Genomic DNA, 19,611 nt, shown 5'->3' with positions numbered 1-19,611 from the left:
TTGACTTGCGTATTTTAATAGTTTTGCGGTTGTCATTATTTTTTTTAAAGAAACTGTGAATGCAGATGCAATATGGTTGTCATTACCAGCAATACTGAAAGCGGCAGTTCTAAATTTTTTCGAATTTTTGTTTTTTTAATGTTGATGTGCATCGATATTGTCAATTTCTGAACTTATTCCAAGTTTAGTAAACACATAACCATATGCCCGTCAGAGGGTGCACTCCCTCCAGAGACTGTGAGTTAATTAAATTCAATTCCACTGTAACAGTTTTAATCAGACCAATTAAATGGTAAAATGCAATACATCACTCATTTCTGTCAAAATCAAAATCCATAGATTTTTTTTACTTGTCACTATTTTCTCCCCATTTGAGTCCACTGCATTTACAACTGACTTCGATTCAAACATAATTTCGTCCATTTCAATCTATTTATGAAAACAGATTTGTAAATCTAAATCGGATTTAATAATAGACACAAAAATATACATTCATACATAAAATTACATGCATACATATGCCAATCCATATCCAATTACAAATAATTTGCATAATCTACAGCTACAATGTTACGGAATCGACCACCGAACAAACAAAAAAGCCGATTATAATGTGGCAAATATGGCAAATTCCCATGCATGTACCGTCAGTCGGTCAGTCAGTGGGACATACATCATCAGTAACTGTTACGTTTCAATGTCATTTGCAATACATTTGATTATTTATTTAAATTAAAAATCAGCAAAATGATGTTATCTCAACAACCCCACGCGAATTTATTTTATGTAATTTTTCCAGTTGACAATTTAAAACAGTTTCTGATTAAATTTGGTAACAGGGATAAATGTTTCGCAGTTTTGCAATGTTCTTAATGCGTAAGAGAGTTCGGTAAGTAGTAAATCAAAGTTTACAGCAAATCAAATCATAATTAGCAGGAAAATCTTAACTAATCTTAAATTAAAACTTATTTGAAAATAATTAATTTTATAGGAATCCTAAATTTAGTCCTTAATTTGAAGGCCAATTGGTTATTCTGTAGAAATAACACATTATAAATTCAATTCATATATCTTCACAATACAACTTTATATATTATGAAAAATTTCCTCTTGGAGAAATTCATGGCAACCTATGTTAATGTTCCTTATTATTCCCAAAAGACAAGTTTTGAGAGGTATAAAACAATTGACTTCTCCAAAAAAGGAAACATATTATTAATTAACAGCTTAAGCCAGCGCTCCGATTTTTTTAATTGCCCTAGCGAGTGATAGTAAGTTTTAAGAAGTTTGCTCATCCATCTTTATTTCCTATACCACATAGTTGTAAGGGTATTGTGTTTTTGTGCATTTGTTTGTAAAATGGAGAAGGAATCGATATGGACCCATAGTTACTTTTGAGGATGTTCATAGAATCACTTTCTGAGTCGACTTATGCATGTCAGTCTGTCCATGTAATTTTGTGAACAAAATGCAGATCGCATTTATTATCCAATTGAAATTAAATTTTCTATTTGTTTGGCCCAAGGACGAACCCTATTGAAATCGGAGAATCGATTCAAATTAACCGATTTCGGGTTAATTGGGCACCAAATGGCCAATATCAGACCAAATGACCTAAATTTTGACACATTCGATCGAATTCAGTCTAGAAGCAATTACATCAAATTCACAGAAAATCGGTTCAATAAAGCTATAGCACCCATATATATGTATCATCCGATTTGGAGTTTTAGGTCCCTCACATGAGCAATATGCACTCCACAAGAATTATATTTGGTACCAGAAAACTTATGGAGGTCAAAAATAGCTCTGTCAAATTTTATCGAGATGGGATCAGATTAGGATATAGTACCAATATATATCTTTATCCGATATCAAGTTTATTGTGCACCAAGTGGCTAATATCAGGCCAAATGAACTGAATTTTGGCAATATTCACAAGAACGGTGGATTTCTCGTGCAAAAACAACATAGCAACCCACTATCATATGCTTTGTTGGTAAAGATTGGCGACAATGCACTATAACGCATTTATTTCTGGATGAGAATACTTAAAATTAAAATAACGGTGTGACCAAAATCTAAAACTACGCTGCAATACTATAATCTGCTCGATTTCGAGTTCATATTCCCCTCATTCGTAAACGGATAAAGCCTACTCGTTCTTATTTGGATTGCGTAGAAATATAGAGTATACTCTGTTCTTTTTTTACTCGTAGGAGTACACCATTGAATCCGAGTAGAGAAAGAGCTCTGCTTTGAATTTAACTAATGTCGCTCAGTACACAATAACTTGCTTGACTTACCTTCATCCAAGACTCTGGTATACGAGCATCGTACATAGCATCCAAGGAATCCTTTAAGGCTGGACTCATTATAATGGTGCCATCAATAGCCAACTTCAGATCACACAAACAGGAGTAGACACGTTTTATAACTTTTTGCATTCGATCGATTTCTTGCCTAGAAAGTTGGAAAAAAATAAAAGATTTTTAAATATATTGGAATATGCTACTATACATTTGTTATGAATATAAAGAAGCTAAAATTCACATTTCGGAATCGGAGCCAGAGTCTATAGTCGGAAATATAGCTTATAAAAATTCCAATCATTTTCTTTGAAAATCTTGATAATTCTTAACGCTTACAAATTCTTCATATCGAGATTTGCCTCCAGGATCACAAGGCTCTCCGAAAAAGCGCAGTTTTCTAAAACTAATGAACAAATTATAATCATTGCAGTATGTAATTCAAAAGTAGGTCCTTGACGCGGCACTTTCTTCCGTATTTTAATGTTTCAGGTGAGCCACTAATTTTTTTACACAAGACAACGTTTGCTAAAATCCCATTTTATTTCATGCATATATAAATGACAAGCAAGTGCCAGCTACTTTGTCAGGAAAAAGTCCACCTTAAAATTTTAGATTCGTTCCAACAGTTCGTGTTATCCCTTTTATACCATCCACCATATAAAGTAACCCATCGAACTAATAATTTTAGACCCAACAAAGTATATATATTCTTGTTCAGCGTAAAATTCTAAGGCAATTTAGCCATGTCCGTCCTTCTGTTGTAATCACGCTACAGTCAAAACAAATTAAGATAGGAAGCTAAAATTTTGCCCATTTCAATCTTTTGTCTGCAGCAGGTCAAGTTCAAAGATGGGCTATATCGGCCCATGATATCGTATAGCCTCCATATAACGGTACCCCGCGATATTCTGCATTTTGAGGATTTTATCATTTTTCAGTCGAATTGTCTGACTTCTTTTTGAGTACTTTACCTCCTGAAAGAGAATTGTCAATATAGGTCCACAATATCGTATATCCCCATATAACGGCACCTTCCGATATTCAGTATTTTTAGGATTTTTACCACATTTTTTCAATGGAATTTTCTGATAGTCCACACAAAGAGTTTCTTGTGAGCACAGGGTGAGATAAAAAAAAAAACTACAACAAAATCAAAAGTCATAAGTTTTACATTTTTGTATTGAATGAAAGCAAAAATGTCGGAAATAGCATCAAATTTTAGAATAAGTTTAAATTTGTTCGAATTGGTCACCTTTGGCAGGAATTATGGTCTTCAAACCGTCACACGCTGCCCGAATGATGCTCTGCGGTATTTCCGGCGAAGGGCTTGCTTGAGGTGATCGTCACTTTGTTATTTTTTAGTGCGACCTAAAACCTCAGTTTGTAACTATTTTGTAACCATTCTTGGATGGCTAAGTGCGATGATGCTGAGTCCTGGCGTGTCCAAGGCTTTAATACACCCTCCGGAATATTTTCTCGATAAAATTCGGCATTTATTCTGATGCCACGGCCGATTAATACGAGCAGAGAGCGACCATCAGCTATTATGGCGGCAGTTCACCACTTTCGGCCAAGCGAAGCAACTCTTTAGCTCTTTTGAGTCTATTTTCTTTCCGTTGCGGTATAAGTTCTTGCACTTTTTGGAATTTCAATGGAATTTTGCGATATTTTCATATATTCAGCTCACGAGCCATTGTCGGCTACAGCAACGAGGGTTTCGATTAAGTCGCTTTTTTACTTTTCGAACCATTTCTGCTGATGTTGCTGTTTTCTTCCGTCCACTTCCTTGACGTCGGGCTACGCTTCCAGTATCATGTTAACGAGCGATTGTACGAGGCACAAAAGATTTATTCACATTTAAATGCTGGAGTGCTCTAACGATAGCCACTCGTGGTTTTCCAGCCAAATATAAAGAAATCACACTATTACGCTTGAATTCCATCACGAATATTTTTTTTTCTGGAGAATTCTCTCCAAATGGATTTGTACGCTTGTAAACAATAAAGTGAGCTGTCACTGGAATAATGTCGGACAAGTGGCTTAGAAATGACAGCAATCTGAAGTTGGTTGCAGTTTTTTCATCTCACCCTGTATTCTAGTAAAATTTTACACATTCCAATATTTCTTCTAACACAAGACCTGGTTTTTTATGTCTCTTATAATCTGCGAAACAAGTCAGCGATTCTTTTAAAACTTGGCAACCCAAGATCTGATGTAAATATAGAATTTATCGGCTTACTCCTTCTTGTACCTCCCCCACAAAAAGGTTTAAATTTTAATTAATTAGTTGCATAAACTTGTAAATAAATTTTAGATGCTCATCCCATTTTTTCAGTATTAATAGGTCTCTGGTACCTTTGATTAATTTTGTTGGTAATTATTAGCCAATTCTTTGCGGAGAGGATAGTTTTCCATTTTTATATTAAACGTCTCACGTCCACAAATGTTGGCCTGCAGATTCCATCAATGAAAATATGACTGAAAGTGGTACCGTATGGTACCGTCGCAGCGATATGTATTAACATGTATCTAAAGTATACATTTTCAATTTTCCTATTTATTCCAATTTTAAGAAGAACAAAATATATATATCTCCCTTTTTTATCAAGTGTGTAAAATTATCTACATTAAATACCGTAACCTTAATTCGCTGTGAAGTGCGGAAAACTTATAAACTTCAAATTAAAAATGACAAAAAGCTTCTTGTGTGCACGCTAATCTAATTATCGCACAAGAAAAGCAATCCTAATGCCTTGCGCTCCGATAATGTCTTTCACCCAATACCAATATTCAATGTCAAGTCAAGCATATTAACCATGTTTTCATTATCATCATCGCCGTCTTCTTCATCATTATCATTATCATCTTGGTAATCCAATCATTCCCAAGGTACTCATATGGTGGAAAGCACTTACCTCAAGAATATGTTCATCGGCAATAGGATACCCATACGAACGAGATTCTCACGCACCTCATAGTCGTTGTACTGAGGTGGCAATTTCCTCAGCATATCATCGGCCAATTGATAGACAATACTTTCACGGGTTTCACCACCGCCACCGCCGCCCTCCTTTGGCTGTACACTTAGGATGGTATCGAGAATACCTGAAAATGAGGAGGAGAGACACACCGAGTTATGTTAACAAATTTTGGGGAGAGTTTTCAAATATGCACACAAGGATATTCGAAAATGTGAGTGTAAGTCTGTGTAGAGTTTGGTATTTACGTCAGCAGCTCGCTGTCTTGATGCACACTTTGGGTATTTCATTGTAAGTTCTGTAGCATCTAATGGATTGCTACTTTATCCGGATAATTAGACATTTTTCAATATGAATTAATAAATAATGAACAGATGGTAAATGTAAGCCTACAGTGGTTTGGGAAAGCGGAACATAATCTCATCGAACATGTGTATGTGAGTTGAACGACTTAGTCGAAGCGAGGGGAAAATAGAATTAGTGAAATGAGAATAGTTTCATAAATTTTTCATTCATTTCAAATTTCAAAAAGGGTAAATTATTATTTAGTTCCTGGTGATTGCAACACTAAATTATCAAAATTTGTTATCCGTTTATTGAAAAGTATGTGTTGGCTGATGTAAAGGAATGTTTGTGGCTAGGGTGTTTTGTTGCAATCCATAAGGACTCGATTTCCATGTATAATGTATATTCTCTGGAATTCTGTCCAACGTGTAATGGTCCAAAAATTGTGACATCCACTTTCATAATCAGTAAAAATGTCGTATTATTTTTGTTCTATTGAACAAGTTAAATAGTTACAGCCGGTTTTGCTTACTGATGTATACCCCCAACTTTGCGTTATGATTATTCAAACTTCTGACCCTTTATGAGTGAGATATGCCAAAATACAGGTTATTCGGATTTATATTAGCCATTTGGTGCACAATTAACCCGAAATCGGTTGAAGATATATGGAGCTATATCTAAATCTGATACTATTTCAAAAGGCTTTGTCTTTGGGCCAAACAAATATTGTTTGGAAAATTTCTCAATCGGATAAAGAATTCAACCTGCATTTTCTTCTCAAGAATACATTGACGGACGGACTGACATGCATAAATCGACTCAGAAAGTGATTCTCAGTGATCCTCAAAAGTAACTGTGAGTCTATCTCGCTTCCTCGATGGAGTGATCCCACACTGTCCATTTTCGCACCTAACCTACCGTTGATAAAAATATTGGGATTTGCAAAGTTTGCACAAAATCGAACTGTCCTTTCTCTTTCTGTGTGGAACAAACCCATATAAAACCCCTCAGCCATAAAACGCCCCTCATCGTAATAATGGTTTTAGACTTTAAGACTCCCTTTCAGGGCATTTGGAGTCGATCTAGCGATATACGTCCGTCCGTCTGTTTTTTGGCTGGCTGGAGCGCACGATAACTCTCGAAAGATTATCAGATTTGATCCAATCTTGGTACATCGTAATATTATTATCAAACTTAGATCGAGTTCGCAGTCGGTCCACTCCTTCTGGTAACTCCCCCACAAAAGGTTTTCCAAAAATATTTTGCTGCACAGAACAAGAAAGGATACTCCGATTTTACTCCAACTTTGCAAATCCTAATATTTGCAGTGTTAGGTTAGGTGCGAAAATGGACAAATCGGTCCACTCCATCAAGTATCTCCCCCATCATTATAACTCTCACCCATTTTCTGGTGTGAAAATTGGTCCACTCCATCTGGCACCTCTCCCACAAAGGGTCAAATTTTTGAATATCCATGAACCGCATAAAACGGTAAATTATTTAGATACAAATCAATATTTCCATCAAGACAAGATCTGTTATAATCGGACCATTCTTTAGGTACCTCCCCAACAAAGGGTCAATGTTTTGAATAAACAAAACTATTATAAAAAAATTGGAAATAGTAACCGATTCTCTTCATATTTTACATTTCCAATGATTTCTACTAACACAAAATCTGCTGTGAAGATGGGATATATCGGTCCACTCCTTCTGGTACCTCCCCCACAAAGGGTCAAAATTCTAAATATCCATGAAGCTCATAAAAAATTAACATCAGATTCCCTTAAGACTTGTGCATCTCAATGTTTCCGTTAACACAAGATCTGTTATAAAGATGATAGAGATGGACCATTTCTTCTGATACCTCCCCCGACAAAGGGTCAAATATTTGAAAAATAAAACGCTCAAAGAAAGCGAAATAAGCATTCAAATTTCACATACACAAACATTTTTGCTGACAAAAGATCTGTTGTGGAGATGATAGGGGATATACCTACTGGTACCTCACCCACAAAGGGCCACAATTTTCAATACTTGTATCTGTCATAACTTGCGAAACAAATCAGCGATTCTTTACAACTTGCTATATCTAAAAATATATCTCTCTTTGCCAGAAACCTGAGATAAATATGGAATTTATGATTTTCCATTAATTGGATATAAATATTCGATTTTCTTGTAATATTGCACTACCAATATTTTTATATGTATTAGATGAAGTATGAAAATGAAATACTTCGGTCTACTATATTTGGTACCTCACGCAAATGCTAAAATTTTCTAAAAATTATCATATATGTCATGTAAAGTGAAGGAAGTTACCAATATAGTCTAAACCAGGCACGTCGCAATGTTTGTATCATATTTATTTAGTTCTGATACGAAATGGACAATATTGGCCCATCCTTCCAAAACCCGCTCCATAGAGGGTCAAGAGTTTTAATAATCATAACAAAAGTCAAAATATTTTAAAATAATCGTACATTGTCTGAGGATATACACCTGTCGGCAAAACCGACAGATACTTTTTAACTTGTTCACAATTAATTTATCATACCAAATGTCGAGATTTTAGCTCTTTCCGTTCACATAATAATAAAAGTGGAACCAAATTTAGTGGATTTTAGTACATGTATAGTTCGAAATTCGAATAGGACACTTATAGCTAGAAATTGCAAAAACTTGGCCTTATTTCACCCCTACACACCCACATCGATCTACATGCAAAATTTTAAGATTCTAGCTTCAAACTATTCTCGTGGGTGTTGATGAATCAGACAGTCTATTATTTTGTATATAGACTAGCTGAGCCCGGTGCACTTCGCTTCCCTTTCGGTTTTGTATTATGCATTCAAAATGTTATACACCAATATTTTGTGATTTATAAATAAAAGTGAAATAATGTCATATACTGCTGACCATGAGAAAAGCAGAAACACCAAATTTAGTCCGCATACCCAAAGAGTTTGTCCTGGGTGTTATTAGGTTATTATTTAGACCAAATTCTGTCACAAATTCCAAACTCAATTGAAACTGGAGATACATAGGGTGTTTGGTGCATCAAATAAACGAAATCAGTAAAATATACATATGGTAGCTATATCGAAATCTGAACCGTTTTTTATATATTTTGGGAAATTCATTTTGGTACCGAATTCTGTTACTATTCAAAATTTCATTGAAATTGGAGATACATAGTGTGTTTGGTGCATCAAATGCATGACATCGGCCGAAAATGTATATGGAAGATTTCTATATAATTTGGCAAATTTATTTTGGTACCAAATTCCGTAACATATTCCAAATTTCATTGAAATTGGAGATACACAGCGTGTTTGTTCCAGCAAATATACGAAATCGACAGAAAATGTATATAATTTGGCAAATTTATTTTAGTACCAAATTCCATTACACATTTAAAATTTCATTGTAATTGGAGATACATAGTGCGTTTGGTTCAACAAATATACGAAGTAGGCCGAAAATATATATATGGGAATTATATCCAAATCTGACCCGATTTCATCATAATTTGGAAAATTAATTTTTGCACCGATTTCCGTCTCACATTCCAAATTTGAATACTGTATCTATAACCGATCAATAAATATGTCTATGAAAAACTAATTTTTTTGTAGGAACCTATCTCCAGTTCCAAATTGAATTTCAAAAATTTATGTAGCCTATGTTACTTTCAGGCGATGCTGTAATATGTGTGAAAATTTTCAGGAAAATCTGTTTAGCAGTTTTCGAGTCTATTAATTACAAACAAACAATCCTCTTCCTCTTTTATAGACATATATGTATTAATATCCTTTGATCTGATACAATCACATAACATTTGGTTTTGATTCGCAAAAATATGCAAGAGTTCCAAGAAATCTTTAATCGAATATTTTTTTGGAAAAAAAGTCTATCTATCTATTTTTGTTAGCTCCCGATATAAACTTTGAAAAAATGTATTGTAAGCTCCACTTTTACAAAAGTTGCCACTTTGTGAGGGAAGTACGAGAATGAGTGAGTCAATATTACGAGAAAAATATTATATATTTTTTTAAGCAATTTGGACACAGTTTTATTATTCAAATTTGAATTTTTGTAGGAGGTACCAGAGACTGGGCGGGTTCTGCTTATCTCCAAACTCGGTCTAAAAATGTTATGATGCACCAAGTTTGGATCATCTCGAATACTACCTAATTAAATGGTATCACAAAATCTCAAATCTATATCAACTATAGTCGATATTGTTTAGAAAATCAATTCTTGACCAATTGCAGAAGATCGAAAAATATTTTTTTCTCATTTTTCCTCTTTTTTTGGACCGAATTATAAAATATGTTGCTGAATAGGATCTAAAACGGAAGTAAGTTTTCAAATATGTTCTATAAGGACTACATTCTGTTCCATTAGTTTTTTGGTGAATGTATAGTGATGAGATTAGGAAGTACTTTTCGGATTTATTTCTATAGGAAAAGAAGTACAACATTTTGTATGCTCTAGTTTGAATAGAAAAACCTTAAATCTTTCGGTAAACTTCGACACGGAAAGATGCATCGAGTGCGTACTAATTGTGGAGGGAACAAATCTGGTCGTAAGAGATTATATCTATAATTGAGTTCAAGCTGACGCTATTTACTCTTTCGCCACTTTACAATATTTTACAAAGCTTTTGATAATTTCCGTCAGACTTCAAAAATTCCGAAAACTTCAAAAATTTTGTCGAAAACAAGATTGCAAAACACCCAAATTACAAAACGTGAAATTGCTTTGTTTTACAAAGCAAATTAAATCAAAACATTTAAATGCAATTTTTGTATCATTAAAAATTTAAATTAAGCTAATAATAAAAGCAAATTCTATTAGCAGAACAAGATCCCTAAATATTCAATTGCTACTTAAAAAACAATGAACAAAGACAAAACAAACACAACGATAATCATCGTTAATGGACGTTTATGTATCCACATTGCTCTTTCCCCTTACTTTGTTCACCCTCCATTCCAAATTTCTCTTCCAGGCACTCACCTTTAGCCGAATTGATTTGGTACGTGATGTCGGCATTGGAATGCAAACCAAAGACCTCTGGCGTATCGTTGGCTGGCAAATTGCTGATGGCATCAATGAATCCTTGCAAGCTTTTGGTGTTCGGCACTTTATAGCCTTTATAGAATTCAAACGATGGATTTAGCAAGGCTTCACAAAACCACACGGCTGTAAAAGTGGTCAGCAAACGTTTATCAAAGTCATCGGTAACACGACCCCCGTACTGAACTTCACCAATCATGTAGACCAGAGTTTGCCAGGAGACACCCTTCTTGGGATCCATTTCATCCAGATGATTTTGTACGAATTGTACACTGGCGGCAAAGTCGGCTGCATTAAACTCGTAGGGTATGTTCCAACCCAGGGGGCCAAATTTGCGACGTTCCTGGACGATGGTGTGCAAAAAGGCCACGGTATACAAAAGTGGTGGCCACTGAGGGGCTGATGTGTAATCCAGGAAATCTTGTGTAAAGGACTAAAATGAAATGCAAAATAAATTGGTTTGTAAATTTTTCCTTTCAGATTTGGAACATACCTGATAACTTCTCTTCAAACTTGCCCTTATACCCTGCGGCGGTTCATTGGTAAATTTAATGGCCATCTGCAGCAGGCCAATGGGAAATTCATTGTGTGGTTCTGTGGTAACCCACAAACGAAATGATTCATCCACATGTTCCGTCTCCACCAACATATCAATTATCTCGGTACAAAATGGCAACGAGAGGTGGACATTTTGCAGCAGCACCCAACCACCACCGGCCATTGAGTCCATTATCATTTTTCGAGCATGGAATTCTTGGCCTTGGCCCATGGAAACGGCTTTTAGAGCTGAAGAATTCAAATATTTTTATTTATAAATATGAAATAAGAAAAAAATGTTCAGTACTTACGTATCTCCTTCTGTTTAGCCAAAGCTGAAATTTGTGTAGTTGGATCTGACCCAATGGATAACAGGCAAACGAATGGTGTCCTCGGTTCAGATTCTGACCATGTCAGTTCTAAATCTAATATTTGCATTTCACTGTATTCCGGACCCAATGATTCTGTAAAGAATATAATTTATCTAAAATTTATTCCAAGTATTTTTAAGTAATTCTTACCTTCAATATATTTCTTAGCTTGTGAAATGGTACGATCTGGACACCAAGACCTAATTAGCAAAAGTTTACGAAAACTATCCAATGATGACTGATAACCACACGGAATTTCCTCGTTTTCCGGTTTTTCCGATTCGTACCAGATACGCCATTCACGTTCGTTTAATTCGATCTGCAAATAAATATATATAATATTCATTTTAATAAATCAATGACCAGAGTAATGTTAAGTAGGCGTTCCGATAGCCAATTTTAATAGCCGAAGTTGACTTATTGTGAGATGAAAAAACTGCAACCAACTTCCAACTGCTGTCATTTCTAAGCCACTCCTACGACAGCTGTTAAAATTATTCCAGTGACAACTCATTATATTCTTTACAAGCATACAAAAGCATTTTGGTGAGAATTTTCCAGAAAAAAAAGTTACTCGTGATGGAATTGAAGCGTCATAGTGCCTCGAACCATCGCTCGTTACCGTGATACTGGTAGCGTAGCTCGAAGTCAAGAAAGTGGACGGAAGAAAACAGCAACATCAGCAGAAATGGTTCGAAAAGTAAGTTGCTTCAACTTGATCGAAACCCGCGTCGCAGTGACCAAAAAATGGTTCGTGAGCTGAACATATCGCAATATTCCATTCGGAACATTTTGAAAAATGAGTTCGGGGTAAACCCATTTAAATTCCAAGAAGTGCAAGAACTTACACCGCAACAGAAAGAAAATAGACTCAAAAGAGCTAAAGAGTTGCTCCGCTTGGTGAACTCCGAAAGTGGTGAACTGCCGAATTTGGTTTTCTCCCAAAGATGTCAGCTGAAAATGTGCAGCTTCGGCTGGATATCAGAACTCAAGCGCCGGCCATGGTGATGGTGTGGACCGCCATAACAGCCGATTGTCGCTCTCCGCTCGTATTAATCGACCGTGGCATTAAAATAAATCCCGAATATTGTCGCGAAAATATTCTGGAGGGTGTATTAAAGCCTTGGGCACGCAAACATTTTGCCGCAGACCTTGGGCATTTCAACAGGACTCAACACCATCGCATTCAGCACGCGCCACCCAAGAATGGTTACAAAATGAGGTTCCTCGCTTCATTTCAAGCGCACAATGGCCACCAAAATCTCGGGATACCAATCCTTTGGACTATTGTGTCTGAAGTATTTTGGAAAGCAAGGTTGGCACTAAAAAATACCATAGTGTCGATCACCTCAAGCAAGCGCTTCGTCGGAAATGGGTCAAAAAACCGCAGACAGCGTGTGACGGTTTCATTGGCCGTTTGAAGGCCATAATACGTGTCAAAGGTGACCATTTCGAACAAATCTACACTTATTCTAAAATTTGATGCTATTTCCGACATATTTTGCTTTCATTCAATAATATTTAAAAAAAAATGTAAAAATTATGGCGTTTGACTTTGTTGCATTTTTTTATCTCACCCTGTATATCTTCCTATGTCGAGGAGCAATTTTCGAGGTGTTACATAGTGTTGTATTGGGATGCCAGATTACATCATCGTCAACAATCCAACATATCCACCTTATTATTCCCGGTTATCTAAAAAATCGTCAAGAAAGTGAAACTCAACGCTAGTATTCCCAATCGTCGTAAACATCGAAATCTCGATCATCAATTGCACCTCGGCAGCTACATATACAGCACTCCTGAGAAACTTCGAATCTATTCGTCCACATACCTTTTTGGTCCAAATTATCGCATTTTAAAATGAGTAGATTGTAATTTAGTATTTAAATCTATAAAACACCCAATTTTAACCCATCGGAAAAGAAGAATTCTGTTCTCGTTATTTCATATGGTTTGCGGGTCCTTAAATATGGCTGCGACTGGGCATACCCTCGACGACGAGAAAACCACGTTACATCGTTTGCATCTGTCGTTGACACAAACTAAATTAGTTCTCGGAAAGAATAGAATCTGCTCAATTTTGAGCGAATTTTACTTAAACTCGAAAATGGCATTGTAAAAAAGTATACACGATAATTTTTTTATACGCAGAGGCACTTCTGCTCGAATTAGAGCCAGTTTCATTCTTTACTCGAATTCGAGCGTCCGATTCAGAGCTCTGAGGTACACAGATGAACATTGAGGGTAATTAAAACTATTTTTTGTCTAGTAGTAATACAAAAGGTAGTTTGATTATATTACTATGTAATGGGTTATTAGGTTCATTTAACTCCCACAGTTTGCAGGGAAGGGGCTGAATGCTGCCTACCTTGCGGTAGTGAAGACGAACGTTCAATTTTGCCTATAGATACCACATATATTCTCACTAAACATAAGCAAAAAATAAACTTACCAATTCCAAAACATTTACAAATGTATCCAGTTTACTGATCTCCACCAAATTCAACCATGTTATATCCAATATCCAGCGGAAAGGTTTCGGTTGTACAGCATTCAGATCCAGCGAAGCACCTCCCTTGATAAAGGCCATGAATTCCTCATGGCTTATATTGCCATTGTGATAGTCGATTTTTATTGCCAACATCAGAGTGAACAGCTGCTTATGGCGCTCGTAGAGACTGCGATTGGTAAACTTGTAAACCTCATACGTCAAATAGCGCAAAATAATATTTATACGCTCCTCCGTAACATTCGACTTGGTCGATTTGGTAATCGAATTGTTGAAGATGACCAAAAATTGTTTCAACGAGTTCTGGTACATGACATTGACATTGCTCATTTCGACAATCAGGAAATACAGAATAGAACCACGGGCAGCCACAGCACGGAACTCCTCACGTGCCTTCATAATTTTACGTTCCGTGACCTCGGCAATTTTTAATTTTTCATTAACTTCCTCCGCCGTGGTTTTGGTTACACGCAAAACCTCAATTAGGTCTTCATCATCCACCAAGGAACCCTGAGAGGAGCTCAAGCGATACAAGAGATTTGCCTCCAATTCCTTCATATTCCGTTGATTTTGCATAACCGTTTCGAAGAGGGAGACACGTTCCGCCTCCAAATCAGATTTCTCCATTAGAATCACTCTACCCAACAGCTGATCCTCCAGACCACGCATTGTAACCGTGAAATCAATAATCGATGTCTTGGCGCTTACTTCAGGACTAAAAGCCGGATTTGGTAATTTTGTGGTAATGTACAGCATAAAGCCCGGCATGACATCGCATTCCTTGTCGCCCACCAACACTTTTTCAATACTACCCGATTTTATAAAGTTTTTCTCCAACACATTATCCAGCACGGGATCCAATTCAATACCCACATCTTCAATTAGCAGCGGACGACCCAAAGACAAGGCATCCTCCAAATGGGTACGAAAATATTTGTGATTCAACGAAGTTATTTGCAGCTCATGTTGTTCCTCTTTAGATTTGATCCATATTTTACCCTGGGCCTGGGGATCAATTAGCATTGGATAACTACTGGACTTGGTGGCTATCAAAGCATTTTGCACCGACAATTCATCATTGGGCAGGCCTTGCAGATTCCATTCCGACACCGTGGAAGAATCAACCAACATGCTGATAATATTCAAACCCGTCGTAAAGGGGATTGTCTTCTGCTTCAAAATACTCATCCAAGTTCGTATGAGATTTGCTCGAAATTCTTGATTATAGGGACCACAATATGACAAGAACCCAGTTGCTAGTAGAACATCTCCCACCAATTTTCCCAATTGTATTTTAAATTCTTTCGATTGATTGGTCCAACGTATTTTCTCATCCGACAGACCATTGATCAGTGCCGTGGCTGCTGTCATTTTGCGTAGACATGCATTGGCCGCGTCCGTCAGACGTTGCTTTTCGCCCACAGCATTATCGTATAAATTCTTTACAGCCTGCAGAGCTTCTTCGCGTTCACGCAGTTGATCTTCGGCAGCGGCTAAGTCATCCATGGCAAGCTGGTTAGGAAATGAAAAGTAAAGAATACGGTTTGTTTTATTTTGAAAACTGTTATGATAAAATATGTGTGAACTCGAAATTGACAATTATAACAAGTAAAAAAGCTGTAAGTACGACCGGTCCGAACTTTGTATACCCTCCACCATTTGTTATAAATTTGGCAATTTTCCAAAAAATAAAATTCGTTAAAAATCCTTTTAAAGTCTTAAAAATACCGAATGTAGCCGTTTATTAGGGTCTATACCACGACGTGGACCTGCATAGGCAACTTTTGTCACTATTACAATATTCAAATGCGAAACTTGAAAAAAAAAACTTTTTATAATGTAGCTAAAATCATCAAAATAAAGAATAGAGGGAGTTACCATGGGGGTTATATAATGTATTGTATCCATTACGAACTTCAAATAACAAATTTGAAACAATTCCGGTAAAAAATGTCTCTATAATCATTAAAATACCGAATATCGGGAGGTACCGTTATATGGGGGCTACACGAAGACGTGGATCTGCGTAGACAATTTTCTATCTTAGGCTATAGAATCCATTAAGGACTTCAAATACCAGATTTGAAACAATTTCGGTGAAAAATGTCCCTATAATCATTAAAATACCGAATATCGGGAGGTACCGTTATATGGGAGCTATACAAAGACGTGGACCTGCATAGACAATTTTCTGTCTGTAGTATCCCTTTCGAACTTCAAATACCAAATTTGAAACGATTCCGGTTAATAGTGTCACTAAAATCATCAAAATACCGAATATCGGGAGGTACCGTTATATGGGGGCTATACGAAGACGTGGACCTGCACAGACAATTTTCCATCTTAGGCTGTAATATCCATTACGAACTTAAAATGCCAAATTTGAAACAATTCCGGTGAATAAATTCGCTAAAATCATCAAAATACCAAATATCGGGAGGTACTGTTATATGGCTATACCAAAACGTGGACCTACATGGCCCATTACCAAAAGGCCTGCAGACATAACATACATTTGAGTAAAATTTTATCAATCTATTTCAATTCGCACGGAAGCTAGAGTTATTTCCACAGACAGACAGACAGACGGATAGACGGACGGACATCGCTAAATCGACATAGAATTTTATGCTGATCAAGAATATATATACTTTGTGGTGTTACAAACGGAATGACAAACTTAATATACCCTCCATACTATGGTGGAGGTTATAAAAAAAGACTTTTACCGATAAAACACTTCCCAATTCATTTACCTCTTTAATTAATTTTTAGAACATGTCACATCTCAATGTGTACTGAAAATCTCCATGTTTCAATTAAAATTTTCCACCCTTTAACACTGTTTGCACACTTAAAAAGCGATGTTTTAAAAATCCAGCCATTTCTCAACGAAGAATGACCATGCATTTCATAGCTCTAATCGATTTTTATACCCTCAGCCATATGGCTACAGTACAATACAGGGTATATATAAATTGATTCGTCCAAAATGCTCCTCATCGAAATAACGGTTATAGACCCTTGGTCTCTTTGGACCAAAACCATTTCAGGATATATGCAGTTAATCTTGGGGTGTTTGTCCGTCTGTCTGGCTGGTGCGCACGATAACTCTTGAAGGGAGCACCGATTTTGTATAAACTGTGTATGGGTATTATTTTCTAATTTAGACCTAATTCGGAGATGCGCAATTTCGGTCGACTCCCGGTACCTCCGCCACAAAAGTTCAACATTCTCATAGAAAATAATTTATCTCATAGAATAAGAAAGGATTATCCAATTTTGTTCAAATTTCGCAAATCCTTATATTTTGAATAGTTCTAATTTCGGTGCGAAAATCAAGTACCTCCACACAAAGAGTCAACATTTTGAATAATATAAAGAAATAAAAACAAGTAAACAAAGACTATAGCCGTGCCGGGCCGACCATGTGATACCCTACAACACTACAATATGTTAGAAGCCCCCTTATGTCCAAATTCATTTTTGGAAGATTTCGCTTTTGAAAATATGTCATACAGCAGTGCCCACATATTACCCTAAGCTTTCGGGCCAGGGACATTTGCCTAATATTTACGCACTCCGTCATGTTATTAGTTGTTGTGTTCCATTTTACAGCTAAATATAATCCAATAGACTTCTTCGCTGTCCTTAACTTTCTTCTCCTGAAAAATACCGTGTCGATTGGTTTCAAATGTGAGATCACGAAAATTTTTCTGTTTTTTGTTCATTTGAACCTCTAAATATTTTGCGATTATCTCCAAATGCGGACATCAGCCTAACCCAACCCTTATGAAAATTTTCCAGAGGATCGGACGATAATTGCAATCTGCATATAATAACCCCAACATGTGTTGTAAGGTGAAAAAATATTACAAAATGTACACTTCAATGTTATAAGTCAAATTGAAAAAATCGCATGCGATAAAAAATTTGAAAAAAAAAAATAAAAAATTGCAAAATCTATATAACCATCACCATATTGGCATATTTTTTTGCGATTTTTTTTTTAAATTGTATTCTTTTATGCCAAGAGGCATCTATGTAACAGTCAGAATTTACCTTTTCGTCTATTTTTATTTTCGCCAGGATTAAAGATATTCACGGTTTAATGGAAAATTTGACTTTTATTTAACACATTAAATCTATTCCACCACTGACTATTACCCGATGACCATCCAGATTGAAAGGCTTCTGTCCAGCCCTAAGCTCTAGCCCCATTCTAACTTCCGCCTCGATTGGTCTATAATTGTGACATGTAAAGCAACTGCAAAATGAGGAAAAATTTCAGTTTTTGGTCCAATAGGCTTCTATTCTGACCCTAACCCCACTTTCATTTCCTATTTCGTGATGATCGGGCCAGAATTGCGGCCTGTAGCATGATTACAAATTAACATGGACAGTCGCACAGACGGACGGACACACTTAGCTAAATCGACTCAGCTCGGCGAGATAGGAAGATCCATATATACTTTGCTATGTGGGAAACCAATATTTCGAGGTGTTGCATAAATTTTGGCCCAATCAAAATTATAATACCTCCAATACATAGTGTTGTAGGGTATGAAGATTCCGATTGTGTTCAATTTACATACATTTTAATATTTTTACCAGCAAAAGATCTGGTGTGAAGATGAGCTTAATCGGTCCACATCTTCTGGTACCTCCCCCACGACAGGTAAAAATTAGAAATAGCCCTGCAGCTCATTAAACACGAAATGAGCGTCAGATTTGTTCAAATTTCACACATCCCAATATTTCTACTTACGCTAGATCTAGTGTGAAGATGGTAAATATATGACCACTCCTTCTGTTACCTACCCAACAAAGGGTAAACATTTTGAATAAATATAACTCTTATATAATATGAACGGGCCACTCCTTCTAGTACCCCCCACCTCCCCCTACAAGGGGTCAATTCTTAGAATAACCATTAAACTCAAAAAACGCGAAATGAGCATCCGATTGCTGCCAGACTCCGCATATCCCACTACTATCAACACAAGATCTGTTATGAAGATCAACAATATTGGACTACTCCTTCTGGTACCTCCCCCACATTATAACTCTCATAAAACGCGACATAAGTTAGGTTAGGTTGAAAAGAGGGGCGAAACAATTCGCCGCATACCCTGTTGGACATACACACTATAGGCCTGTTGTGCGCTCTAGACTAAGGGTTTTTGAAATAAGACGGGCAGCTTACAGTCTGATATATTTGAAATTCAGTTGCCTTGATGAAATTCATTAACATTCTTTAAGGTCTGGTATGGAGTCGTTCCCTAAGAATTGGGAAGAATTGGGGAAATGCGACATTAATATCTGATTTTCTTCAAATTTCACACATCCAAATATCTCTTTCAGCACACGATATTGTATAAAGATTCTACATATCGGCCCACTCCTTCTGGTATGTCTCCCACAAAGGTTAACAATTATCAATACTTACAATATTGGCCCACTCCTTCAGAACCACTTCTATGTAGGGTCAACAGTTTGAATAATCATAAGTCGAAAAATATTTT

At 36.4% G+C, this 19,611-nt stretch overlaps 1 protein-coding gene across 1 annotated transcript in view; it reads right to left on the bottom strand.

The window, feature by feature from the left end:
• Nucleotides 1-19,611, bottom strand: part of LOC101889360 (dynein axonemal heavy chain 5) — a 136,092-nt gene that overhangs the window by 50,013 nt on the left and 66,468 nt on the right. The window contains 7 exon segments of the mRNA XM_059126490.1: nt 2,307-2,463; nt 5,228-5,417; nt 10,607-11,099; nt 11,160-11,452; nt 11,515-11,667; nt 11,725-11,893; nt 14,030-15,598. Of these exon segments, the coding sequence (XP_058982473.1) occupies nt 2,307-2,463; nt 5,228-5,417; nt 10,607-11,099; nt 11,160-11,452; nt 11,515-11,667; nt 11,725-11,893; nt 14,030-15,598 (3,024 nt within the window).

The sequence above is a fragment of the Musca domestica genome, unplaced genomic scaffold (genome assembly GCF_030504385.1).
Source record: "Musca domestica strain aabys unplaced genomic scaffold, Musca_domestica.polishedcontigs.V.1.1 39, whole genome shotgun sequence".
In the NCBI taxonomy this organism is placed as follows: Eukaryota; Metazoa; Arthropoda; class Insecta; order Diptera; family Muscidae; genus Musca; species Musca domestica.
The sequence above is the reverse complement of the archived record's forward strand: the minus strand, read 5'-3'. Positions and strand labels throughout refer to the sequence as shown.